Genomic DNA, 26,342 nt, shown 5'->3' on the forward strand with positions numbered 1-26,342 from the left:
ATTTCTGAAAAGGATACCGGTATCATTTTTGTGTCTCTTTCTCGCTCTATATCTGAAAAGGTCACCTTTTATCTCCATCTTGGTTAGATGACATTTTTCAGCGGTTTGCGGTTTTCGTTCAATTAGGTCATTTAAAAAGTACTAACAATTTCCCAAGGTATTTTAGATGGACCTTCCAGCCTTTTTTTCAAAGCATTGCAACTTCCGACACACGAAAAATAAAAACGAAAGCCGACATTATCTTCCCTCTAGAAACGATTCGAACCTATCGAGCCCTACATCAAACGATCTCATCTGGCCCCACATCATCCGATCCCATCGACAAATTGGTGATAATAAAAATTTTAAAAATCACTTACTTTCCATCATTTGTAATTTACTTCATCATTTAAATGGACTATTTAATGTGTAACACTTCACAAAAATTCTGGCCGGACGCTGATGTAACAGTACTGGACTGCATGCTTGAATCTTCCTAATAATCGTCTGCTAGCTCGTTCCCAACCTGTGCGTTGAACTATAAAATGGTTGCCAAGTCTATAAATATGTCATTAAAAACGCAAGAGATTTGAAGCCTGAGAAACTATTGGACGCTGAAATTATATGGGCCATAGATAATTTTTTTTTTCACTTTAAAAAATGTGGACACTGCAATGCCAAACCACACGAATTAAACGACTGCACGATTATTATGTCGTGGATATTTCAACGGCCTGTTCCGTTAGGGCTAAGCCCCACGATGAGAATGGCTTTTTTTTTTACGTTGAAGATGATTCTGATGTTTATCAGAGTCACACATTTACAAGAAAAACAACAAAATTAAGCCACGTAGAAAACCACATGAGCGTTCAGTCGGTCATTCCCGATGCACGGGCAAAGATTGATTGGGTTTTGCTAGCACGGTTTGCACGTTTTGTTAACCCGTTACGTGTCTCAGTCACCCGGGCATTCGTAGGATCACGACAAAACTTTTTGTTTTGTGCGTTGTACATAGTACCAGTTTACGTGTGCACCACATTCTTTTTTGTTCTCGCTTCAATGGTGCCATTTATTTAAGAACAAACGTGACTTGGCGATCACCGGGTCACGGGGTTTGGGTGATGCGTAAATTGCAGCCGCTGCTGGAAAGCATGGCAAAATACGATGAAGTATGTAAAGCGTGTCGATTTGGTTGATGTGAGCCGTTGCTCGACAACATAACGAAGGGGTTAGTAGTGGAAAAAAATAACTGAAACGAGCAATTTTAAATGAATCAACCTTTCTTTTCTGTCTGATGGGAGAAGAAAAAGGCTTTAACTCGGTGAGATACCAGTTCCTCTTCATAGTCTCTCAATTCTCAAACGTTGTACGGGACTTTCGGTTAAGGGCCAATCTCGGCAACGGGATCAAACAGACGGTATATGCCTAGAATGATGTAGCGTAAAAGATACAAGCAAGCAAAATTATTTCATACAGCTTTAAACCGAAACGAAAATACTCACAGAATTTGGCGGGACTTTTCAAATGAGCAGATGAATATACTTTATTTGGCAGTGAATCTTTTGCTATCATTTTTGGATGATACTTAAAAAGAAAAAGCCAAATGAAAGGACTCCGTGACGTGTTGATATTTTGTTTGTTATTCAAAACACACTATACTCTTCACGATTTAAAAAAAAATCTTGGACGTATAGCGGTAATTTGGTCTTGTTTCCAGCTTCTTACCTCCATCGACGATGTTGTAATGGCAACTGATTAACGCATCAGACTGGAAACATATACTAAAAAATAAGAATAACTAAATAATAATGAAAGACACAATAAAAAAAATTAAAAGAAGAGGACAGTCACTTACGTGTTGAAAACATGGAAAAAGACATACAGCAGGTTCGTGAACATTTCCAGCCACGGTTGTTTGGCTGGAAACCAGAATGACTTCTTTTCCCTTGTGATTATAGGTGTTGATGGTCATGCCGGATCGCCAGAGAACGTTGCGGGAAAAAGACGGGAGCTGTATACGATTCAGCGGATCCCGTATAGTTCAACACAGTCCCGCAGCCATTAGTAAATCTATACGACTTTGGTTAGTCATTCGATACAGTTAGACGAAAAGAAAACAACAACACCAGTATACACGCGGGAGCCCAAGACGAACGTGGGTGTTATGAAAAACGCGTTCCGTTCCAGCGATTCTCAACGTCCCATTTATTCCGTTGGCCTCTCTCGTGAAAAATCCTCGCCGAGCTCAACATCCACCGACCTACTGCAGAGAATAAAAACAAGAAAATTAGATTTTAATCAGGCAATCAAAAGTCAAGGATGTAATAAGAGTCGTTCGTGATGGCAAACATAAAGATCTAAATAATGTCTATGGCATTTAAAGAAGATGATTTGGACGTGCGCGTCTAATGTTTTTAACGAACTCTAATAACCGACATTGAGTTTGCCAACACGTGTACAGTCAATGAAAGCTTCTTTAATTACACAAATAAACTACGTGGCGGTCTGCCGTATCAAGGAACTAGTTCTCATTGAAGCCCATTCACATACACAATAGTCTGATTATAAATTCCACTCCGGAATACGTAAACCCTTGACTCGGTTACGTTCGAAATCCAATGAGCGTGACGTCTAACAATCATGAAGCCAGTACACATAGAGGAAGATTGGAAGGGGGCAATATACCGCCATGATGAAATCATTTCCATGACTAAGAAAGAATGAGTGACGCTGTCCCGAAACAAAAGCCGAGAGCCTGTCAAACGGAATAATATGGTGGCAAAGAGAATGAACTAGATCGAACGACACGCTTCGTGCTTTGTAGTTGGGGTTGAGGAGACGGCCGTAACAGATGGCGTAAACTATCCCCCCTTTCCCCTTGTTTCTGTCCTTTTGTTCCAAATTTAGATTATCAAAAACATAAAGGAAAGGTTGTTGATTGGGTTTTGTCAAACGCAGTCGTCGTTACGGTGAAGGAATGCCCTTATGATTTACCATGAAGAATTGAACGTACTAGCAGTTTAACGTCAATGGAGATCGGATTGACCTTTTGCCTGTCTGAAATGAACGGCAGTTCTTTTTCTTTGTTGTTGTTGTTGTTGGCTAATCGTGAAATACCTTTGACATCACAGCAGCGGTGATTTGACACGACAAGTTTTCCCCCATCCAGCGGATGTGATTTGATTTGAACCCTGCCCGCAATTTTAAGGTCTTCTTTTTAAATGGATGATTGCGTTTAACGTCATCTTACTCGAGGCTTTTAGTAAAGTTTGCAAGGGTCATTTGAATACACGTTTCGGTCCTTTTCAACTCTCCTGTTGTTTCATTGGAAACAAAAATCAGAGGAAAAAAACAAAAAGGAAGAGAAAGAGATTTGAACGCGTGACGGGAAGCATAAAAATCAACAACCAGCAGAGATATAACAATACGATAAAAACAAAAACCTTACAAAAAAAAAAAAAAAGTATTGGAATTTTTTTTTTTTTTGTCGCCTTAGGAGCCGCAGTACTTTGTGAAGAAAAAACAAAAAAAAAACGAAACGGCCATTGATCCAAGCTGTAGATATCCGGAGTACCGGACCTTCTCTTCTGCGCCATTGATTCAATTAGGCGTGACACCTCGGATGGAGAAAGAGAAAAAGGTAATTGAACTTGGCTATAAGCAAAGTGTAAAAATTAAAATCAACGAGCTGTAGTCGAGACAGCTGGTGCATCACGCCTTGTGCTCTATGCTCAAATGATTTGTCCATTTCATCACGATGATAACGCATTCAATCTGATTTTTTTCAAAATAAAACTCCGATAGGCTTATAAGGTGGTCCGTGCGGAGGCGTTATCCGCGGAAGTGCGTCCAGCCCACATGATCGGGATTGAAATGATAAAGAAAAATCAGGATTTCATTCACCATCGACGTCATCCCAACGGTAGTTTTTAGGCCAATCACAACACGTCATTTTTTGTTAGCAAATTCTTTAAATTTGATTCCATCCCTTTTTTCTCTTTCTTAACGGAATACATTTTTTTTTTTGCTTCCATCCGAGCCGAAAAAGAACGTCAAAGAAAAGCTGACATTTTTTACTTCTTCGAGTTGCTTTGTCACGCGAGTGTAAGCACATTGCGGGGCACGAGAGCGATGTATACACAACATGGATAGAAAAGAAAAATGTTCGTGGACCCAACTTAATAAAAACCAAAGGCGGGTTTAAAAAAAAATCTTATTCAATACGCAGCGGATACAAATAATGGAAAGGGAGGGGGGAATCCAAACAAGCAATTGAAGGCAAATGTAACGGAATTCAAAAATCTGTTGAGGGTGACGAGAGACCTGGTCAACTAGTCGTAGAGTTCTCGTTTAAATTCGACGAAATGCTCACATCATTTTTTTTTTTTTGTTTTTGTTATCAAGACATGACGTCATTATTTCCTTGGAAGCCGTTAGACTTTGAACGTTTATGACTTTGAAATGTTCGTCATCCAAATGATGCGCTTCGCTGCGATGTACGGCGGAGTTTGATACTCTTTATTATTAACGATTAGATAGTTTTTACGACGGAAATTTGCGTAATTTGACTAAAAGATCATTGCCAAAATTTCTCACGCACCTGGAAAGAAAAAAAAAACGGAATCTGGAAAAAAAAAAAAAGAAAGAAGAAAACTGTTTCCCTCTTCTCTTCGACTACCGCATCTCACTTCGTGCTGCGTGACAGCGTCCACTTGGGAACGGCGTGGCGGACTCTGGACGTTAGATTGTGGAAAAAAAAAAAAAGATCAGGTGTGGTCATCAGACGGAGAAGTGGTAGGCGAGAAAAAAAAATGGCGGAAGTAAAAATAAAAGAAGGGTCTTTCATCCCGCCCTGAAAGATCCCGTTATTACGCGACAGCAGCACAAGACCCGCCGCTTGGCATTTATCAAAAAGGAAGTGCCCACTTGGATCGTTTAACATCATACACGACAATCTATCACATCTAGAACGTGGAGAACAGAACAAAAAGCAAAAAAAAAAAAAAATCTTTTCATAATCCAGTTGTGTAAACAGAGAAGGTTGGTGGTCATCGCGTTCAACGAAGTAAAAACAAACGCACCATATCAGATTCATCTGTCATTCTTGTGCGTTTTCGGAAACAGAATTTCCCACATTGCAATATCGTATAATGTTTGCAAAGATCCGTTTCAATAATGTCAGAACTTTCCTGGACGATAGATAAAACGGGAGTTTGTTTTATTTTTTTCACGGGAGTTCAATCACTTTTCAAGAACGGTCAGCAAAAAGATGTTTAGGTAAACGAAAAAGAATTTTGTTTTCTGACCAGGAGGTGGGCGTCAATTTTTACCTGCGCAGACCATAAAGAAAAAAAAAAGTGAACGTCCTTTTTCACTTATTGTCGAATTGCCTGTGATTTGATATAATTCGCTCGCAAATCGTTTTTTTTTTACTGCGATCATATCAATGAGATGGAGTAGGTGATATCGAGTGTAGTTGTTTGCTCCTCGATGGGCTTGATTTACGTTCTAGTGTGTGAAGAGAGAGAAGCCCATCCAGAGGGAATGGACCCTCAAAACGAATGCCCTGGCCAACACTCAGATTTTCAGCGTCAAAGTCAAGGACCTTGCGGGACTCACACGAACGGTTGCTGCCCGTTGATGTATGCATACAATAAATCGTGTTAAAAAAGAAAGTATTTTCTTTTTACACAAACGTGCACCGTTAACGCTTTTAAAAACAAAATATTCTCTGAAAGAAACAAAGAAAACGATGAATGTTTAAGGGTAACATAGCGTTTGTTTTTTAAAAAATGCAAATTGGCAAAATGCGCGTTCTAATTTGTATGTGAATACGTTCTCCATTTCGACGCACATCATCAATCATCAAGTGCCAAATGCAAGTTCTTACGTTTGTTTGCTTAAAAAAAAAAAAAGATGCAAAGAGCAGGAAGTCTGTCATGATGGAGGTCGTAAAAAACGCACGACAATTGGTGAAGTCATTAACAACGAAAAATACAGGGCGACTAACGTATTGTTCTAGTACTACATCAACGTGACGTCCGCACAAGTTTGCCCGCCTCCGTTATGCGTGTCATGGTGAAAGAAAAGAGCATCTCATTGTCGCATCGGCGCAGTTTCAAACGCGTTTGTTTACAAACTATTATTCAACGCCTCACGCGTTTTTATTTTTTGTCACCGCCATTGGAAATAAATCAAAAAAGAAAATGAAATTGCCCTCTTTTTTTTTGACGCCATAACAAATAGGAAAAAAAAATGGCTACGGTTAAAGAAAACATGCGGTTAAATAAACAAAACGGAATGCGACACCCAACGGGCCTTTCCTTTCGTACAAGAAAAGATTCGCAGTCCATCGTATTTCCTCACCCCATTAGGTCAGGCCCCTTGTTGTTGGTCATCCCTATTGGTTGCCGAAAAAGTGACGTTCCAGACATTTTTAAAGCTACAGAAGAAGAGCGGAACACGGGCATCTTTCCTTTTGCTTGTAATTCTTCGTTAAAAAAATAAGGGACAGATTATTGTCCACGGCGGTGTGACGAACGGAAGATTAAAAATTTATGATGAAAAACGGTTTTTCATTTCCCTGCGGCCGATATTGCGAGGCTGAGAAATTTAAACACGATAATTTTCACGAGAAAAAAAAAGAGGAGGAGAGTTGGATGCCGCTGAAGCATCAAAGAAAAAAGGCCAGTGATCTCTTCTTTTTCATCGTCTTCACGCGCCGTTGATTGTGCAGATTTGTCATCCTAACACGCGCTTCCCTGAATACAATCAGCTATTTTTTTTTTTTTTTTTTTAAATTGGGAAGGAAAAAGAAAAAAAGCGCACATCCACAATGAATTCAAGGGGGAAACGCAAGATGTATCGCAGTGTAAGTTGAATAGCAAATGATACGTAACAGGTGTATCCCGCGTGATTCAACAAACGAAATAATATCGCAGATTTAATAAAAAAAAAAAACGGCGTACAGTTCGTGTAAAGTAGTAAAATGACGAAGAAGATGAGCGCGGCTCTGATTCAAACAGTCAAGTGCCATGATGCGTGAGTTGATACATTCTATGCTTCCTTCCTCTGCACATCTATACACCCCAGGAACCACACGACCATCAAGAGCTGTTATAAACGCAACCAAACTGGCAGCTGCTGGAAACAAGAGGATCTTCTCCCTGTCTCTTCCCCCCCTCCTTGTTGTTGTTTTTAGGGGGAGGGAGTTTCAAAAAAAAAAAAAAAAAAGAACTTGCGTTTCGCTTGGAGGCCCGCTCCGGTTTGTCGAGTGCAGTGGCCGGCTGTATATAAGAGGAGGCGCATCGTTACAAGTTCCATCAGTTGCAGCACTTCCGTCGTACGCAGTAGTAGTACTAGTTCCTTGTCTTGTTGTTTCGAATCGTAGAAAACAAGAGAAGAAAACAAGCGAACCAATCCCTTTCGTTCCGACATTTGAAATCATCAAAGTGCTTAATTCCAATATTCGGTGCTTCGAGAAAAAATTTGCTCATCGTTCATCACAAATCGGATTGCAGATCAACGGCGGTCGTGTAGACATTTGAATTTTTTGAAATTCCCACCTCAACTATCGATACATTTGCACAGGTAATGATTTTTTGAGCGGTGGGGACAGTAAAATTTGAATTGAGGCTTTAAAAAAAATTTAATTGGGATTTCAAAACGAAGGTGAATCGATCCGCTAGAGTTGATTTTATTAATCCCCCCACAACCTTGTAGCGTGCCAGCTAAACATAAAAGAGAAATGGGTTTATTCCTTTTTTTTTTCGGTGCCACCGGGCACCTAATTATCCAATACGGAGAAGGGTCTATAAGACTGTTACAGTAAGTCTAACACGTAGACAGAGAGAGAGGATGAGCCAGCGTGAAATGTTGCCACTGGTCATGTTAAGAAAATTCGGATCAACGGCCTTTCGCTTTACCTCCCGGCTCGCTCGATCGAACTCGAGCCCTCTCTTTCAGACTTTGTATCAACGACAGATGCACTTGTTTTTAAAATGTCTGATCGTTAAGATTACGCAAAAATGCAACTCAACGTAAGAAAATGGTTTCTCTCTTTTTTCCAGCTTTTGATATTTTTTCGCATGTAGAGTTTTTCAACAGGTCGTTAAACTGTCCAGTAAATCGTAATAAATGAAAGGAAAAGGGGACTGCTTAATTTATGGTTCCGAAGAGGGTCAACAGCTTTGTTTTGCTAACTAGTCTCTTATTCTTCACACTGTGAATGACCGTCATTTAAAAAAAAAAAAATGAATAACAGCTTCTGGTTGATTATGAGCTATTCAAATGTCTTCCATGCACCAGATAAGACTTCAGCAAAGAAATGGTGGGGGCAAAGGAATTCTTTTTCATTCAATATTTGGTATACGTTAACGGATAGCCACCTGACGCTTGATTCAATCATAATTGAAAAAAGGTATTCTACTTGGGGATAATAGCGGACAGACGAACTTTTCTCACAGTTACAGTAATACGATGCGCTGTTAAAAACCCGGCCTTTTTTTTCGAGAGCTTCATTTGGGAAAAAACGAACATCGAATTGCGATGGCCACGGAAAGAAGTAGCCCCCAATGTTTTCAAAATAAGGTGAATCGGTCCTACCTTTTGTTGCGTAGTTACGGTGGTTCTCATTCGGTTCCCACAACAGTCGCAGTGTCGTAAGAATATTCTCCGTAACGGTGAATTATTCTTTCACTTAATAAAGCCAGCGTTCCGCAAACGATGCGAGCCACACAGGGACTTCCATCATCGATGCGCTTCGCTTATTTTCCAAGGGTCTACTCGATCATCTTTGTGTCATGGTCGCAGCTCATCATCCTAGTACCATAACATAAGAATTCATTATAAACACCAACTTTTAGTGGCCGACAGGAAAACAATCAATTCAACTACTACCATTTCTTATTATTGTAGAGTTTGGGTCCTTGTCATTAAAAATGATTGATAATTATAACCTGTAAAAATAGAATAATCAATCCAAATGAATTTCAATTTTAAATGAACCTTGTTTTTATTCACTTTGTTAGCGGACCATGGGTGCGACCGGGTTACCGCTGCTTTACACAGCCATTTTGTTGGCCCTCAGCGTTTCCTACATTCAAGGTACGTACCGGAAATCCAATTTTCCTACATTACCGAATGCAAAAACAAATGGGTTAAAGAAAAAAAAAAAAAAAAAAAAATACGGGAAGTTGCTTTTTTGTACGAAAAAAAAAAAAAATAGCCAGTCTGATATGTTTTCATCGTAACTGGAACTTTCCGCCTCGATGGATTTCATATGGGAAAATTGCAGTAGTCACCACCACATTGAGAAAAAAGCCGAATGAATTCGATATTGGCAAACGGAATTTGACCACCACAGTTGTGAATGATGGTCAAACTACCGTCACTTTTGCTTTGCTCAATTGTCGATTCCATTGAAGCCATAACGAGACAAACGACTGACGAACCCAACTATGTCTAACGATTGTTTGTGATGCATTTTGAAAATAATAATAGGACGGGTCGGTTTTGAGAAGCTGTCGGAAATGGACTACCGAGGCAACACTTACTACACGATCCGCAATTTGTCGCTCTACGAATGTCAAGGATGGTGCAGAGAAGAGCCGGACTGTGCGGCGGCGTCCTTCAGGTTTGTTTTCGTTTTGACATTCACGAATGATGGACGACTGGACAGTCGTGGAAAAGGCGCAATCACGCGACAACAAGAAGAACCCAACGTTAATTGCAAAGTCGTCAGCAGTTGATGATAATAATACCTTTTCTTTTTCCCTTTGTTTAGTTTTGTGGTCAACCCACTGGCGCCCATCCAGGAGACCGTGTGCCTGTTGCAAAATGAGACGACCGGGGCCAGTCCCACCGTCACTCCGCAAAAATCCGTCTCCACTTATTACATGATCAAGCTCAACATCAGATCAGGTACGATAAACTTTAATTACCTCCTTTTTTTTTAATGTCCCAGAGACATTAGTGTAACGGTAAAAACATCATCCATCATCACACGTGATGGGTCTATGGCGAATTAGATTAGAAAGCCAACGATCCAGTCTTGGTATCGATTTTCCGGTTAGGCAATCTTTGAGATGCAGGCCGTCTGCGTGACATGGGAAAAAAACGCAGTTTTGATTTAAAGTTAAATCAAAAATACAAAAGCAAAGTTTAGTAGAGTTTAGTAGAGAAATCCTCAGCTTTTCACGAAATAAGATGTAAACGAAATTACACGACTTGCGCGTGCCCGCGCAGCTTATGTCGTTTTCCAGCTCGCCAAAGCGTGAACGAATCCGTAAAATCCACCGGTTTTTTTTTTCTTTTTCGACGATAGGGCGTAAAGCGGGGAGCTTGAGAGTGTCTCACACGAAGGCCAGTCCAAGTCATTCACCTCCAGGGGCTTCGAATTTATTTTGTTCTTGGGCTTTTATTATTATTTCTGAACTGGTTGAGACTCTTGTGGACACATACAATAGCCGTGTACCGGAACCGAATGACGGTCGTCAATGATACGCCAAGTCCATGTAGTCTATTATTAAATGCTTTAAAAAGAACTGGTACCGACTTGGGATGAAAAAAGCGGAAGTCAAATGTTTGTTTAGTCAGCGTAAATCATAGTCACCATTTTCGCGAGGAGTACCAAGCGATTCGACTCATTGCCATCATTCCCATATCGAGGCGGCGACAGTCAGTGTAGAATCTTCTTTGCTTCGTTTTTTTTTCAGCCGGGATTCATTTGCCGTATCGCCGGATTAGTACTGTAAAAAAAAAAAAAAAAAGTAAATTGCAGATTAAACGACACACGAGAATGACTTCCGCTACAAAGGCGGATGGCATGTTGGAACAAGGTGCGGAACTAATGGTACCTTGAAATCGAAATGAAAAAAAGGAATTGACGTGTTGGTAGCCACGCACAAATGCGTTCGTTTACGACGTAGTTTTGCCTTTCTTTTTGCATCGTTTATTTAACACTCGGCCAAACAAGTGCTACTGTCTCCCTTCACAACTAGCTGGAAAAAAAAATGATTAAATAGCAAACATGACGCGTAAAGTCTTTTCATAAGCTGGAATCTTTGTCTAAAAATTAATTAGAGAATGTATGCAACCGACCGTGGACTTTTGAGAGAGTGCCAAACAAGATGCTTCGCGGTCTGGACAACGCTCTCATCTTCACAGCTACCAAAGAGTCTTGCCTGGCCGCTTGCCTCAACGAGGTACGTAAAAAAATCACGTTTAATCTAATTATAATGGGAAATGAATTCAAAATATTTAATGTAGAGACGATTCGTTTGTCGGTCGGCCGAGTACAACTACATCACAACCAAGTGCCACCTCAGCGAACATGACCGACGCTCTGTCGATGACAATGTCGAATTGGTAGATGCCCAAGGAGTCGACTATTTTGAAAATCTTTGCTTGAAAGGTGTGAAACTATTACTTAAAAAAAAAAAAGGAAAAGACCAAAATTCAAAATGAATTACATTTCCAGCTGCTGATGGATGTCGTGGAGTTCGCCAGTACGCAGTGCCGTCCGTCGGTGTAGCCGAAGATCGTGTGGCCCAACACGCCGACGTCTATTTTTATGTCGACAAAGAACTATTGGTAACAATCGGTGGTTTTGTTTTCCATTAAATAGCTGGTAATTTAATGAGACGCGGTCGATACTCTTGCATTTTCGGTGAACCGCGTCCTGGACAGCAAAAAAATGTTGAATCAACAATAGTTTAACCGCAGAATTTGATTGTTGTTTTACTTCAATCCATCTTGCTTTCTTGCGCCATGTTTGATTTGATCTCTTTTGGTGGCATTGACGATGACAGGCCAGTAACGAAGCAGCTTGTCAACGCGCCTGTCAAGTCGAGAACGAATTCCTTTGCCGTTCTTACTTGTACAAAGAGAGCTCCGCCGGTCTAGAGTACAATTGCCAGCTGTATCATTTGGATCATTTCTCCCTGCCCGACGGACCGACCACTTTCCTGACCACGGACCGACCGCTGCTCGACGACGGAGAGCCTGTCGGCAAGTTCGTCGAGAACGTCTGCATCAGTAAGTTATTTGAAATCCTCTAAGAAAACATTAAAAAAAAAGAGAGAGAGAAGCTTCTATATAATTCTCACCATCTTGTACGGTCGGTTAAATCTTTGAACGCTCATCTTGGGCGGGCACGCTGCACATGCGTGAGTTACACCGGCGAGCAATGGGAAAAAAGAATAAAGAAACCCACAGCAGGGAGTTGGTTGACCCTTCGCAGTCATCCATGAATTACAAAACGGCCGGCGTGTTACAGTGGCCGGGCTAAAAGCGAGGAAAAAACAAAAATATTCGAATTGTCAGTATGGAACGAAAGCTTCCCAGCACTTGTGAAAAAATCTCATTTCAATTAAAAGAGTTAAAATGCTGGTGGGGGTTGATGCGCTTTGACGCAGATGGACCTTAAAGAAAAGATACCGTTAAAAACCAACTATTCATAGTTTTGCATGATGATGCGGTCTGTTGCGTCTCTGTTTTTCTTCGGCAAAATTACAAGCCCAACAAACGATTGTTTGTCGCGGTTACCGAGAATTCAAAACACTTGAAAAAAAATAATAATAAATTCCAGAAACCAAATAGAAAACATAACAAGTCAACAGGCCTGACGGTTCATCCGCGAAGTTCAATGAATTCCAGACGCTTTATTACAGCCGAAAACAAAAATGCTAGATGTTTCGCAATTTTTTTCACTTGTTTGTTCACAGTCTAAACTGTTTTGAAAGCTATTCAAATCCCTAAAATTTCAAGCGAAAGGAAGCAAAAAAAAAAAAAAAAAAAAAAAAGACTGCGCAATTCGTAACTCATTTTCCCATGGTTTTTTTGGTCAAAATCCTGGACGGAAACAGCAAACGGAGGGAGAGAATCCCCTTGACAAGACAATAGTTACACCATGCCAGGTTGTTATCTGCCTTAACGTGAGTTATGTCTTCTTCTTTTCCCGACTTCTTCGGGAAAGCCGCAATGATTTTTTTCGGTGGGAAGTGGTCAACCACCCACAAAAGGACACGGTCACAATGACGAAAACTCTTCTAATAATTGTCCTGGACAAGGTTGCTACTCATCCCCCCCCCCCCCCCAAATTTCTAGACCCATATGTTGAATCTAATTAGTTCACTTTCACATTGTATATCACTGTTTAGGGGCAACACGCAAGCTCGGCTAACTAGTGTCTTTTTTCTTTCTGGAAATGGTGGAACATTAGAATCAAACAAAGTTTTTTTTTATTCCCCTAAAGCGCTGGACAAAACGAGGGGGGGGGGATAAAAACGCCCATTAATGTCTATTCTATCCCGGGAGCCATAGCTTAGAAATACTGTGGGAATAAAAGTAAGAGAGCAGTGCGCCGCTCCAGGTGATTTAAAAGCAAACAAGGAAAAGGAAGGACGGGGGGCATCAAAATAAAAGATTGCGCGTGAATGAGTGATGAAAGAAGTCTTTGTGCATACAAGGAAAAGACTAACGTACTATTTGAAAACATAGGTCCTGATGGACTTGGTGAACTTACTGGACAAGAGGTCGTCAGTGGTGGAGGTGCCGGCGGACCCATCAGCGGAAGTCTTACTGGAGGAAGTGGATCTGGAACAGGTGGCAGTCTTAATGTAGGCAGTGGAATTGGAGGTGGCACAACCGGCGGAAGTGGAAGCACTGGAACTGGAGGAAGTGGAAGCACTGGAACTGGAGGAAGTGGAAGCACTGGAACTGGAGGTAGTAACACTGGAGGAAGTGGAAACACTGGAACTGGAGGTAGTAACACTGGAGGAAGTGGAAACACTGGAACTGGTGGAAGCAGTGGAACTGGCGTCAGCACACCTCGTCCAACTCGTCCTACTCGACCAGGTCTCAACGTTGGATCAGGTATCACGGCGGGCAGTGGAACTACCGGCACTGATGGCACAGATTTCACTGGAATCACCAGCGGTGGATCAGGCGGAATCAGCAGCGGAGGCACAGGCGATTTAACTACCGCCACCGAATCTGATATCAACTGTGATCGTACTGGAACTTGTTACGATGGTAATCAATCCTCCTCTCTGTCCTATTATTTTTTAAATATTAAATATGTGCTAACATTTTTCTAGTTGGAGTCCATTGCCGTGATACCAAGATCGAGGTCCTGATTAAAACCAACAAGCCATTCAGCGGCCGTGTTTACGCCCTTGGCAGAAGCGAGACTTGCAACATCGATGTTCAAAATAGCGATAGCTTCCGGCTGGATCTCTCCATGAACGGCGGCGATTGTAACACGCAATCCATGTCTGGCATGTTTACCAACACGATCGTCCTCCAGCACCACAGCGTTGTCATGACTAAAGGAGATAAAATCTACAAGATTAAGTGTACTTATGACATGTCGCCGCGTAACGTTTCCTTCGGAATGATGCCCATCAGGTTATTTCGTTTGGCAACATTTGTTTTTGAATTCTCTTCTATCTAATCATATCATTTTTTACCTAAAAAAACAGAGATCCGGACATGATCAGCATTACTTCAGCTCCTGCTGCACCTCCTCCACGTATACGTATCTTGGATCCCAGCGGTGGAGATGTCGAGACTGTTCGTATTGGAGACCGACTCATTTTCCGCATCGAAATCCCCGGCAACAGTAAATATCTACATTTTGCGCAAATTTGCAACATCAATTTGAATGAATTGATTATTCAAAATTACTTTACTATTATTTACAGCTCCCTACGGTATTTTCGCCCGCAGCTGTCTTGCTATGGCCAAAGACTCTAGAAGCACCTTCCAGATCATCGATGATGATGGGTACGACCTAGAAAAATGAATTTAAATCATTAAATACTAATTCCATTGTTTGAGTAGTTGCCCAACGGACCCCTCCATCTTCCCTCGCTTCGTGCCCGACGGTACAGCTTTGCAGAGCACCTACGAGGCTTTCCGCTTCACTGAGAGCTACGGAGTCATCTTCCAATGTAACGTTCGCTATTGTCTCGGACCTTGCGAACCGGTAAGATCAAGCCAATTAAATTGAAACGGAGAAAGTGAACTAAAAATATTCAATAGGCTAACTGCCAATGGGGAAGAGATACCATGGAATCATGGGGACGTAAACGTCGTAACGCCGAGACACCAGAAAAGACCGAAGAGGACATGACATTGTCGCAGGAAATCCTCGTCTTGGACTTTGGAGATGATGAAACCAAATTCAGCAACAGACAGACAGCTTCGTTGCCTGCCAACTTCCCTAACAACAGTGAGAAATAGCTAAAATTACTGGAAAATTATGACAGCATTATCATTTTTAATTCATTTTAAAAAAATAGGTACTTACACTGTCCACGAAGAAACAGTTACCGTATACAACAGCACTTGCCCAACCAAAACATCCGTCCTCGCGCTGGCTGTTACCTGTGCTCTCCTGTTGTTGATGTACATCTGTACGGTTTTCTACTTCCTCATGCGTCGCTGGTTGGGGCCCGACAAGAGGGTCTAAATTACTAGCCCATCCTACAAAAGAATTAATCCTATCTGAAAGCAGACATTCCAAACGTGAGGTCTTTTTTTTCCTTCAACACAATCGTTATCCATTATGCCGTCATAACGAAATTTTTTTTATGTCCATTCTTTTTTTTTTTATCATTCGCTTGACTTTTTACGACAGTGCTTCACGTGAATTCTGGTTACCTTTTTTTTTATGCTGGACCTAGGGAACTGGTCCGTCAGTAATTTATTATCCTATTTAACCATTTAGGTGTTTCAAAAACCAGCCCAGGGCATTTTGTCGAGGGGTGCTTATGGCAGGTCCCCTGGTTTCTCTAGCACTTGTTTTGTAAATATGTTTGTTTTGGGGGGACGTCTGCAAAATTTTTAATATTCTTGGGAAACCGGGTGTAGTTGGAAAACCAAAAAACCGCTTGAGTTCTGGAGTGTTTCTTATTCCTTAATGTTATTTTTTCTCCCCAGAAAAAGACTTTGTCAACAGTTTAAATAAACTGAATCACCAATGTTTAATCTGAAATCATACAATTATTCTTTTTCCATTTCAAACTGTTTCCGAACCATCATAGCAATTTCTGTTATTTTGTCGGGTAGAAGGAGATCTTTGATCTAGTTTTGAAAATTCAAGATTTAAACAAACAGTTTAGATGATGATGACTTTACATTTTAAGCTAGTACCTCAAACCCAGCATTTATGGAGGCGTCGTAAGCGTGCATAATGCTAGTATCGTAGATCATCATCTTGCACTGCGCCAAAGCTGTTACGCAATTTCTTAAGCGGCTTATGGCTTGTCGGTCGGCGTGTGGTACTGTCTGCAAAAACACAATTATTGCTGTGGACAATTAAATTGATATTTCCTAGTACATACCTCCAGATTTTGAACGAATCCACCAGCAGCATCTTCATGGAGCGTAGGGCAGATCCAAACGAACCCGTTATTGCCCATGATTATGCTTGCGCCACAAGGTAAGTTGTGGAAATGTGTTTTCTGCCGCCGTATTAGTGATGGGCTCACTTTTACCAAACATCCTTGAGAAAGCTATAATGGAAATAGACGAAAAGTTATTTCATATTTACTAACCTACTACTAAATTTGATTACCTTTCCATATTTCATACTTCTTGTGTGCAAAGAAAGTGCTCCATCATTAAAGATATTTTGAACCTCTGCACTGACTAAATCACCTTCTTTTAAATACTGCCTCATTGATAATTCATCTTCTGCTGATCTTCTTCTCTAAACATCTTTTTATTTTTATTTGTAATTGTTATGAATCAAAATCTTTTGATACCAGTTCACCACCAGGCAAGTTGACAGACTGAAGTAAAAGCACAGAATCTAATCTTGCATTAGTGTCCAGCTTCCATCGTTTTTGTGAAACTTCGGTAATCCTTCCAATAACCACATCTCCTATCTCTCCATGGTATCGAGACTTTAATGGCCTCACTGAAATGAGCTGGTTAACTCTCTCAACTACGCCAGCAACACTGGCATATAGGCAATCATCTTGCATGTATGTACCATGCCCTCTTTACAAAACATTGTATAAGTTAGCTAAGAATAAATGTGTGTTGAATAAGCCTTTTACCTCATGAACCCAGTTTCTTTCGTGATCAAGGAGCCAGGCGTGACGAGATGTTTGGGCTCAGCAGAATCGGCAACGATATCAAAGAGTGGCACTTCTGATGCCAATCGTATGTCTACCATTTTATACCCCTTTCAAATTATGCTACTTTTAAAATCTTAAAGAAAAACATCCCCTAGTGTATTAACTTTTGTATCTTCACGTGGTGTGGACGTCTGCTACGTTGCCCATAGCATTGCGAACCTTTCATTATATTTATTTAAATAAGTTGAAAGAAATATTGTTTTGGGAAAACAAGTTGATACAATAAGTATTTGAGAATGCTCTGTTTAATTGTAAATAACAAATTGAGTTGAATGCCAAATCGAATTAAAAATTTGGCTGAATTGATTTAATAATTTGCTCACCAGATGTCTGTTTGTTTATTTTTGTATAACGATTCATTCGCTTATTCATGTAAATGTCACTTATTTGCCAAAAAGCAATATGCAGGATTTTCTCGACAACATGCGTTGCTGGGCAAGATCGTCTTTATATCCTTCGCGCGATTGCCCGCAAAGGTTGGCAACGCAACCTTGTCCCACGTTCAGCTCTTCATCTACCCCGTCCCGAAATGGAGGACGGCGGTGATGATCTGCAGAAAACGGAACTGTTAAGGACACTCGAAAATTTCAAATGGCTCGGGAACAAGGCTCCCTGCTTCCCTGTGAATGGAAATAAGGTTTGTTTTTATTTATTTCTTATTTAAAACACTGCTCTTAGAACATTTGTTGTGCTTTTAGACCTATGTTTTGTCAGGTCCAGATGATTTCTACAAAACACTTATTGGAAAAACTAGTCAAGCAAAGCGGAGAATCACATTAGCATCTCTGTACCTTGGAACAGGTCATCATGAAAATGAGCTTGTCAAAACAATTGAAAGTACCTTGAAAAGGAACCCTGATTCTAATGTTAAAGTTCGTGTGTTATTGGATGCCACAAGAGGATCCAGGGGGGCTAAACAAAATTCTCGCACTATGCTCCTGCCACTACTGCAATCATACAGCCAACAGTGTTCAGTCCATTTTTATCATACCCCAGCACTGAGAGGACTACTAAAGAAAATCCTTCCAGAGAGGTGGAATGAAGTTGTAGGTCTGCAACACATGAAGATCTATATCTTTGATGATTCTCTACTTATTAGTGGCGCGAACTTAAGCCACGATTACTTCACGAATCGTCAAGATCGATACCTCGTTGTAGAAGAATCTAAAGAATTGGTGGATTTCTTTGACCAGCTTGTAGAAACTGTTTGTCAATTTTCCTTCCAAATGAACGAAAACAACCAGCTCAACTTGAATTCAGATTTCCCTCATCACCCATGTGATTCCAATCAGCATGAATTTACACAAGAAGCAAAACAGAGAATTGAGAACTTATTTGAAAAGCAACTGAAAGCGTCCTCCTCGGTATTGCAATGGCCGAATCCCTACTCATATGACACCTGGATCTTTCCCTTTGTCCAAATGGGACAATTAAACATTTATATGGATAACATCTTAACTCGCGAGATCCTGGAAAAGGTGCCAAAGAATGCCGAATTATGTTTAGCTACCGGCTACTTTAACCTTACTCAGGACTACATGGAGAGTTTGCTGGAACACTCTTCGCCAAATATTCATATTTTAATGGCACATCCGCTGGTAACCTTATTTTTAATGATTCCTGCAAAATTTGTGCATTTACTTTAACATTTTCAATAGGCCAATGGATTTTTCGGTGCCAAAGGCTTTGCAGGCGGAATCCCATCGGGTTATACGTTACTGGCCTACCAATTTTATCGGCGTGTAGTAGATAAAGCGCTGGAAGCTCGTATCCGATTGTGGGAATATCAACGGCAAAACTGGACTTTTCACGCCAAGGGCCTATGGATCTCTTTCGGTCGAGAAGATCCTCGACCATCTTTTACTCTAGTAGGATCTCCCAATTTTGGTAAGAAAGTCTTTTGCATCACATCAAACGCAAATGACTACGAGTTCTTCTTTTTGTAGGATATCGTTCCGTTTACCGAGACTTGGAAACGCAGCTGGCAGTGGTGACCATCAACTCTAGCCTTCGCGATCAGCTACATCAAGAGCGAAAAAATCTTTATCAACAAGCGGAGCTAGTCAGTGCCACCACTTTCGATCAGCCAGAAAGAAAGATACCTCTTTGGGTTCGCGTCGTCATTAAAGTGTTTCGTCGATTCTTTTAGTCGAGAAACAACAACAACGTAATTCTAATATGTTGTTGTGTTGCACTCTGCACCGGTTGATCCTTGTGCCACCATATCCAAGTTTTGGCCTTTCTATGCAATATGATCAAGGGAAAATAGAAATAAAATTGTATTTACATGTACCGTGTGCTGAATTGCAATATTGCATTACATTACACTAATATTAGTGGACTAGATTAGATTCATTACATCCGCATTCGTGTTATGAATGCTTGTGCACTTAGTTCAAGGGGAAATGCTTGAGTGAACCCTTGTGTGGTGAGGGATCTAAGCGACAAAGGCTGTCATAATCATTAGAGAAGTTACAAAACGTACTCTCTAACTGACTAAGACCATTGCCAACAGTTCAAATTACACAATCCGTTAAGGTCAGAAGCCAGAAGGGAAAAAAACAGGGTATCATGTTTGGACCGAGTGGCACCGGTCACGTAAAACTAATAACGACACAAGGAAACGGCTGAATGTTGCTTTCTAAGAAATTGTAAAGCTAGACTCGAAAAAGGAAATGCCAACAACAACATCCATATACCGTTACGTGAGCTGAATTTACAAAATAATGCTAACGTAGTTACTCGGTTTGACTTACGTCTTCTTTGACCCAGGAAGGCTCATTTAAACTAACACTCGCACCCAAATAAATTCAAAAAGGTTGCAAAATTTAATTGTACAGTGGCATATTGAAGCTGTGTCCTATTTGAAGAAGGCAAACTCCCCCATGCCACAGTGAATCAATCTTCCAGTTCTTGACGACTACCGATTACTCATTAGAAGTAACGCTAGTGCTTTTGATAGAACTGGACAACCCGAGGTTTGAACTCGGGAACTCATTGTAACGTATCACGAGTCCGCAGCGCTAACCGATATACCAACAGCCTACACGTCATTCTTAACAAGCAAGGGCTAGGGTTGCGCAGACCTTTTTTCAAACACCAACTTTCCTTTTTAAGCTTAAAAAATATTTCCAAGCTGACTTTTATATAGAAAAAAATCGTGGTCCTATCGAAAATGAATGGTTTTGCGATTTGTAACGGTGGTTTCTGAGAAATAACAAATACAACTCGTGCAAAATGTGGCAAAAATCGTTGAAAATTTGTGAATCTCGTTCACATAATTTTGACTAAGATTTTGGCTACACTAGGGCCATACTAATATTACATTTGCTTTAACTTGATTGTAGTAGGAGGCAAAAAATCCTTTAGGACTAAAAATTAAAGGCTAGTAAGCGAACAATAAAAAAAATTCGGCACATTACTTGAGCTTTGGTTGTCCAGCAGGAATTCGTTGGAGACACACAGAGGCAGAAATCGAACTACTCCGGCGCAATAAAAACCATTTATAGCTCAAGCTATCCGTGAACAATTCAAGGTGGAGTGATGTAACAAAAAAAAAAGGATGCGGCCATCATGGATTTTTGGTTCCTCCTCCCCCTTCTCTTAATTACACTGACAACATCCCTACCTAGAATTCTCAGAACTGTCGAAATGAAAAAAAGGTTCAAACCAAAGCAAAATGCCGATGGGGTCGAAACATATATCTACCACAAGTCCCCCGCAACCGCTATGATTCTTTATTCATTAGCTCCAATGTTTCATTTAATCACACAGGCATGAAGTTTACGTTACCTCATGAGACCGTACCAACATTAATAGTTTTAAAAACCCCAGCGAAGTTAAAACTGATGTAGGAATAATAAATGCCAAACTTTTTAACGCTTATAAAAACAAAGATAATTTGGCTAGCTGACAACCTTTATATACTTACAAAGACTTAAAAACAGATGCTGTTAAAACACAAATGCGCTCAATCGACTAGGAACTGTAATCTCTATGTTTATACCAACGAAGTTATGAATCGTCAATGGTGCAAGACATGGACCTGCAAGTGGGTGGTTGTTCCGGATAGCTGACTTGGATGTAGGTGTGCACAGCTTTCGTTTTCTCGTCGGTAATCCAGTTGACGGTGACGATGGTTCCAGGAAAGTTGTACGAATACGATCCCTTGGCAGCCACTCCGATATCTTCAGGTTTGGTACCGAATTTCTTCACTTTCCCATTGTCGTAATCTTCGGTTCCATCGGCCATGTCGAAACTACTTAACCAAGTTAGCCACACAATTTCGTATCTAAAAACTTTAAAAATATGTAACTTACTCATACACATCATTGTCATCTACGTTGATTTCGTTGGTTGATGAGGTTATGGCAATGTCTTCCTTGTCGTTGGTGGGTGCTGCAACAACCACAGCGAAGAGGGCCACAACAATCGTCTAGAAATAAATAAAATTTTGAATTAAATTCAAAATAAAAAACGAAAAATAAGAACTTCTGATAGACGTACGATTCGCATCTTCAAGATTTGAAAGGCTCTGGTCTACTGGAGAAAAACAAAAGATGATCTTCCTGTTGGCTTTCTGTTTATATACGATTCACGCACACCTGGGCTGACTAACGGTTATGCAAAAATCTGTGGTGACCTTTACATCAAAGACTCTTTCACCGGGGTAACAGTCAGATACAGAAGAGAGAAAGGAGAACAACTGCCGGGGTTCTAATAGCTTAAAAAAACATCAAGGTCTGCGACAGGATTTTTATTGCAAAATAATCCGGCTCATTCAGGGTCATTTCGTTCGTCTATCGCGTATTGTTTTGTGGCTATCGGAATGCACGAAAGCCCAACCTTTACTCGTGTCTGATGAGCAAAAATCGTCCAGGTTTGCCTATGCTTTCGATTGATATTGTCAAGGTGTTGAACAAGGCAATACGAGAAAGTGGGATTCAAGGATGTACAGGTGGATGAATGCTGACGTTTTGGAAGGTAGCAATTTGCGTGCATCACTTTGTTCCCTTTTAAGGTATAATGAGTGTGCGCGATCTTTGGCCTTTTATTTCTTTAGCTTACCATTTTAATAAAAATGGAAATTACAGTGGCACAAGGTGTACCGTATGAGTGAATCTTCGCAAAACTTTCCAGGTTATGAAAGATTCACATGCCAACAACAATTTCCTTGGCCGAGTTACGTAAACATATCAATGTTTAAAATAGGGCTGGGTGTCTGATCTAATTAAAATAAAAGAAAAATATTATTTGAGCAATAAAGTTATAGAACAGTTGAACAAACTAACAAATCGGTTTGTTGCTGTTCCGCACAGGCTTTTACTGGAGACAATGTGCACACGTCTAGCCATTTTATACTCAACTTTCAAAATCAATTGTGAAAGTAAAAGTACACAATAATTCTATCGAAAGGGGAAAACAATGTGGATATACCTGAAATTCACGAGATATCCTAATGGCGTTTCATCCCCTCCACAGCTGAATATGTTTGCATCACACACTGGGGCGACTAACGTAGTGATAACAGAATGAATTGTCGTTGGAGACTATGAGTCTCGAGGCAGGGGTAGAAATGATCATTTCGAATTTCTGTTCCACCACTCTAATATTGCACTTGCAGACAATCTGCAAGGCCACACGTGTGGAGGATAAGTGAGCACTTTTTTCAGGAAGGGCAAGGTCACCTTTGCTTTCGTAAATTCAGTTCCAATAAACTTTTATCGTGGAACAACCCACTGCTGATTGTGAGGAAATGAGCCAAATACAACTTTCGAATAAGATTTAAATGTATTATTTTTTGCTCAAAGACGACACGCAGTAGCTTTCATATGATACAGCCCAACCCTGAATGCAAGCTTTCTATGTACACTGGAACAGTGCTTTGGAAAAAATTATTTACAAAATACAAACCAAGAGGTTATCCAAAGTCGATTACAGAGCTCCAGCAGCTTTCAAATCAGCCAAGAGTTTGACGACATGCTCGGGCATCGGTGGAGGAGTTGGTAGATGATCACCTGTAGCCTGGAATCCCTTCTCATCGGCTACCCAATTAACAGTGATAACAACACCATCAGGGGATGTGTAGGAGTAGGATCCCCTAGACACGGTTCCAATATCTTCAGGTTTCGGACCAACTTGTTTCTGGCTGCCACTTTCTTCAACTTTAGTTCCATCAGCTGTCTCAAAGCTATCATACACGTTTAGTTAATAAAACAATAAAGAATAGAGCAAGATTTAAATTAACTTACGCATAAGTGTAACTTCCATCTGCGTTCGTTTCGCTGTTGGATGAGACGATGGCCACTGGCTCCTGTTGAGCGGCAACGAGAGCCACGAGGATCGCCATAATAATTGCCTTTAAATGTGCAAAGGAGATGATTAAAACGTAATAAAGCTAAAAAAATACTTAAGCAACTTACGATTTTCATTGTAAGAACTAGGAGCTGATGTTGTTCTGAAGACGGAATGAGAGAAGTGTGATGAAATGTTAGACCGTCCCATGTTTTTATACAAAAACGAGGTGATATGGAAAGGGTTTTGTACCGGTGTTACTGAACTTTTACAGTCAACATTGCTTTAAGGATCGGCTTACATGCAAATGAGAGAAAGCTGGAAAAAAAAATGTTAGCAGTTCATTCCGTCTGTAAAGATGAGAAGTGAACGTCTGGCCGAAAAGAGAAAAGACGAGGGTCATCCTTTTACTTTGCGTTGGTTTTGTGCTTTGGCAGTGCTTTCCAAGTTGTTCCATTGCCCACTTTCGTTTCTCGGTAGACCTTCGGTTGTATTGTTGACGGGTTTTTGTTAAAGAGTGACATCATTATTTACACGACAATCACTTGCGGTGTATTTGCTTGCCAATTGTTCACGCTACCGTGAAATGGGTCGTACGTATTTGGAGAAATTCTAGCTGACAAAAAGACCAAGCTGATTTAGGACCCTAGGTAATATTGAATGTACCAAGTTATTTAACGGCATTGAGATTCTTAAAACTAGAAATTTGAATAGTAACAGCATGAAATGTGATTTGGTTTTTATTGAAACAGATATAAGCTTTAAGTGATGCTTGATTCTCCTGATAATGTAACATCCCCATTAGAAATTTGATTAAAAATTCAAGATATAGATAATGTGTTAACATAGAGTGCTATTTTAACATAAGTCGAGTGGCCATCACACAAAGATCTGGATAATTCTTGGTCAGTCTCTCCCAGTCATCCTGTTTGCATATTTCTTTCCCATTTGATCCTACAAAAGTGAGTGTTGCTTCTTTAAGGGAATCAATTGAACGAACGTGCGCCCACGCCATTAGATTAACGGCGTTCTCTAAACTGATGCAAGATAACAAGAATTGGATGCATTCGTCTTTGAGGTCGCCAATGTCGTACATATCGGCTGCAACAAATAAAGGCTGGGCAATTTCCTCGGACAATTCAGGCGATGTTCGGCCCGAGTAAATGTAATGGAGCAATTGTTTAAAAATATCTGGTTTGATATCTTTAATGCAAACTTTTCTCGTGCTCGCTTCTTGCATTCCGCTCTGGAACATGGCAGCGAAGACGGAACTCCTGGCTGACAAAATAGTGACATGGCCGCCGATTTGCCCGTCTTTTTCGGCTGTGCCGAAATGGAATGTAACGTCGCAGTTCAACTGATTGACGTACAAATTAAAGAATTGCATCCGTGCGTTAATCTCGCCAGCAGTTCTTGCAAAGTGGATCACAAGTGTGCAAGGGATTTTCGTTTGTTCCAACTTCAAAAGTGGAGAGGGAATTTTGGCGGACTTCCATTGACCTGGAGAGAACGACTTCAAAGCGACTACTTGACATTCGTCGATGCTGACCCAAACTGCAGTTGGCTTGCCGTAATTATCCTTGCAACAAACGCAACGCGATGACGTGTCCAAGGAGAGTTGGATCGTAAATTCCAAGCCAGGTGAGGAATTTTCCGAGCCAGCACGGAGTTGTTTCGGCTGGCCGGACGTTCGGGAAAGATGAAGGGAAACGAGTCCCGAAATGTGTTTGAGCTGAAATTTCCCCTCTTGGCTTGACATCGTTCTCAGTGGCGTTGAATGTCCCTTGAATTTTAAAGCCACCATCGTCTAGTTCTGTTACCTGAAAATTAGGTACAGGTAATGGGCGTTCTACCGGAGGCAAAGCAGGTCCTATTTAATTTGTTGGACGCGCTTTCTTGATGCAGACACCATGACCGATTGAAACGATCTTCTTGATACCAAGGTCTGCTGTAGTTTTGCTAGATCCATATGTAATAACGGATATCAATAGGATACAGACACATTTGACGCAAACATTAAATTGTCTCGTTACCTTCATGTCTGATCACCCCGAATCTTCTTAGAAATTAAAAAAAAAAAAAAAAAAAGATTATCATGTAAAACTTGAAAATGATAAAAACCACGTAGATTGACCTTTGTGATGCAGCCAAAAACATCCAATCTTTTTTTTACATTCCTTCTCAAATATCCAATAGAATTTTTTCAACGAAATAAACGCATTCAGCTCAGTTTTCTTCACAAGCGAATTTCTTTTTCTTACCTGGTGTCACGGGTAGAGGACAAGAGTTGGCTTCTTAGGGAAAAAAACAAATCTAAAAAGAGTTAAAGAATATTGTGTGATCCATGTTAAACTTTAAACAAAATTACTAAGTGACACCTAGGTTTACCTCTTTAAAACATCAAATGCCGGTAATGGGTACGTTCCCCTAGGAAAACAATTCTATCCCGATTTGCTGAAAGAAGTTTCCTTGAACTTGACGTCGAGCTTTTGTTTTTCAAGCTGTTCTTTTTTTCTTGTTTAGTATCGATTTCAACGAATTTCAAAAGAATACAGACGCATTTAACTCAGGGTGTTACAATTCCTATTACCTCTTGGATGCCGCATGTATTGCTAAATGAAAATAAAGGAGATTTAAAGACAACAACGTTGACCATTTTTGAAATTTAAAATGAAATTACAAAGTGCTGGTATGCAGAAATCTTTTCCTCAGAAAGTCGGTTCGTTTCTTCTGATCTTCTAGTTAACTTTCGCCACTTAAGCGAGGTTGGAGATCACCTTGACGCAAAATGCCCAATAAAACGTGAAATAACGCGTTTAGTGTTAAACGTACAAAATAGCGCACAATCAGTGAAATAAAACACCAACTTCTATTTTTCCCTCCTTACTGAAATACCTTTCTTAGTTGAAGATACTTTCA

At 40.5% G+C, this 26,342-nt stretch overlaps 6 protein-coding genes and 3 long non-coding RNA genes across 10 annotated transcripts; 2 read left to right on the forward strand and 7 right to left on the reverse strand.

Moving 5' to 3' along the window:
• Positions 1 to 1,017: 1,017 nt before the first annotated feature.
• Positions 1,018 to 8,794, reverse strand: LOC130689080 (uncharacterized). The gene is made up of 5 exons (XR_009000634.2): positions 8,584 to 8,794; positions 2,106 to 2,242; positions 1,835 to 2,049; positions 1,482 to 1,760; positions 1,018 to 1,404 (listed from the first exon to the last, which is right to left on the reverse strand). It is a non-coding gene; the product is annotated as an uncharacterized LOC130689080 (long non-coding RNA).
• Positions 7,374 to 15,240, forward strand: LOC130689067 (uncharacterized). Of its 2 annotated transcripts, XM_059496754.1 has the most exons (15): positions 7,374 to 7,569; positions 9,009 to 9,084; positions 9,481 to 9,613; positions 9,764 to 9,900; positions 11,062 to 11,183; positions 11,248 to 11,392; positions 11,459 to 11,571; positions 11,790 to 12,015; positions 13,480 to 13,704; positions 13,759 to 14,013; positions 14,079 to 14,388; positions 14,463 to 14,602; positions 14,685 to 14,766; positions 14,824 to 14,968; positions 15,025 to 15,240. In XM_059496754.1, exons 2-15 carry the CDS (start codon positions 9,015 to 9,017, stop codon positions 15,223 to 15,225), a joined length of 2,304 nt encoding a protein of 767 aa, XP_059352737.1. In that variant the 5' UTR covers positions 7,374 to 7,569; positions 9,009 to 9,014; the 3' UTR covers positions 15,226 to 15,240. The 2 variants fall into 2 exon arrangements, with proteins under 2 accessions (XP_059352737.1, XP_057368073.2); XM_057512090.2 differs by having other exon boundaries at positions 13,480 to 14,013.
• LOC130689083 (uncharacterized) lies at positions 10,403 to 10,972 on the reverse strand. The gene is made up of 2 exons (XR_009421671.1): positions 10,836 to 10,972; positions 10,403 to 10,727 (listed from the first exon to the last, which is right to left on the reverse strand). It is a non-coding gene; the product is annotated as an uncharacterized LOC130689083 (long non-coding RNA).
• Positions 15,241 to 15,949: 709 nt separating the features above from the next.
• On the reverse strand, positions 15,950 to 17,229 carry LOC130689112 (exosome complex component RRP4-like). Its single transcript, XM_057512124.2, has 6 exons — positions 17,049 to 17,229; positions 16,752 to 16,989; positions 16,562 to 16,696; positions 16,329 to 16,499; positions 16,138 to 16,272; positions 15,950 to 16,068 (listed from the first exon to the last, which is right to left on the reverse strand). Exons 1-6 carry the CDS (start codon positions 17,165 to 17,167, stop codon positions 15,988 to 15,990), a joined length of 879 nt encoding a protein of 292 aa, XP_057368107.1. The 5' UTR covers positions 17,168 to 17,229; the 3' UTR covers positions 15,950 to 15,987.
• A 234-nt stretch (positions 17,230 to 17,463) lies between these two features.
• LOC130689108 (CDP-diacylglycerol--glycerol-3-phosphate 3-phosphatidyltransferase, mitochondrial-like) lies at positions 17,464 to 19,415 on the forward strand. The gene is made up of 4 exons (XM_057512120.2): positions 17,464 to 17,766; positions 17,828 to 18,727; positions 18,788 to 19,016; positions 19,076 to 19,415. Exons 1-4 carry the CDS (start codon positions 17,506 to 17,508, stop codon positions 19,276 to 19,278), a joined length of 1,593 nt encoding a protein of 530 aa, XP_057368103.1. The 5' UTR covers positions 17,464 to 17,505; the 3' UTR covers positions 19,279 to 19,415.
• Positions 19,416 to 21,078: 1,663 nt separating this feature from the next.
• LOC130689111 (uncharacterized) lies at positions 21,079 to 22,250 on the reverse strand. The gene is made up of 4 exons (XM_057512123.2): positions 22,238 to 22,250; positions 21,636 to 21,742; positions 21,449 to 21,564; positions 21,079 to 21,387 (listed from the first exon to the last, which is right to left on the reverse strand). The coding sequence occupies exons 2-4, from the start codon at positions 21,642 to 21,644 to the stop codon at positions 21,144 to 21,146; spliced, it is 369 nt and encodes a 122-aa protein (XP_057368106.1). The 5' UTR covers positions 21,645 to 21,742; positions 22,238 to 22,250; the 3' UTR covers positions 21,079 to 21,143.
• Positions 22,251 to 22,900: 650 nt separating this feature from the next.
• Positions 22,901 to 23,635, reverse strand: LOC130689110 (larval cuticle protein LCP-22-like). Its single transcript, XM_057512122.2, has 3 exons — positions 23,552 to 23,635; positions 23,381 to 23,487; positions 22,901 to 23,319 (listed from the first exon to the last, which is right to left on the reverse strand). Exons 1-3 carry the CDS (start codon positions 23,558 to 23,560, stop codon positions 23,064 to 23,066), a joined length of 372 nt encoding a protein of 123 aa, XP_057368105.1. The 5' UTR covers positions 23,561 to 23,635; the 3' UTR covers positions 22,901 to 23,063.
• A 538-nt stretch (positions 23,636 to 24,173) lies between these two features.
• On the reverse strand, positions 24,174 to 25,364 carry LOC130689109 (protein roadkill-like). The gene has a single exon (XM_057512121.2). It carries the CDS (start codon positions 25,225 to 25,227, stop codon positions 24,277 to 24,279), a length of 951 nt encoding a protein of 316 aa, XP_057368104.1. The 5' UTR covers positions 25,228 to 25,364; the 3' UTR covers positions 24,174 to 24,276.
• Positions 25,365 to 25,592: 228 nt separating this feature from the next.
• LOC130689113 (uncharacterized) lies at positions 25,593 to 26,310 on the reverse strand. The gene is made up of 3 exons (XR_009000652.2): positions 26,104 to 26,310; positions 25,812 to 26,035; positions 25,593 to 25,736 (listed from the first exon to the last, which is right to left on the reverse strand). It is a non-coding gene; the product is annotated as an uncharacterized LOC130689113 (long non-coding RNA).
• Between the last annotated feature and the right edge of the window lie 32 nt (positions 26,311 to 26,342).

This window comes from Daphnia carinata, chromosome 9, assembly GCF_022539665.2.
Source record: "Daphnia carinata strain CSIRO-1 chromosome 9, CSIRO_AGI_Dcar_HiC_V3, whole genome shotgun sequence".
In the NCBI taxonomy this organism is placed as follows: Eukaryota; Metazoa; Arthropoda; class Branchiopoda; order Diplostraca; family Daphniidae; genus Daphnia; species Daphnia carinata.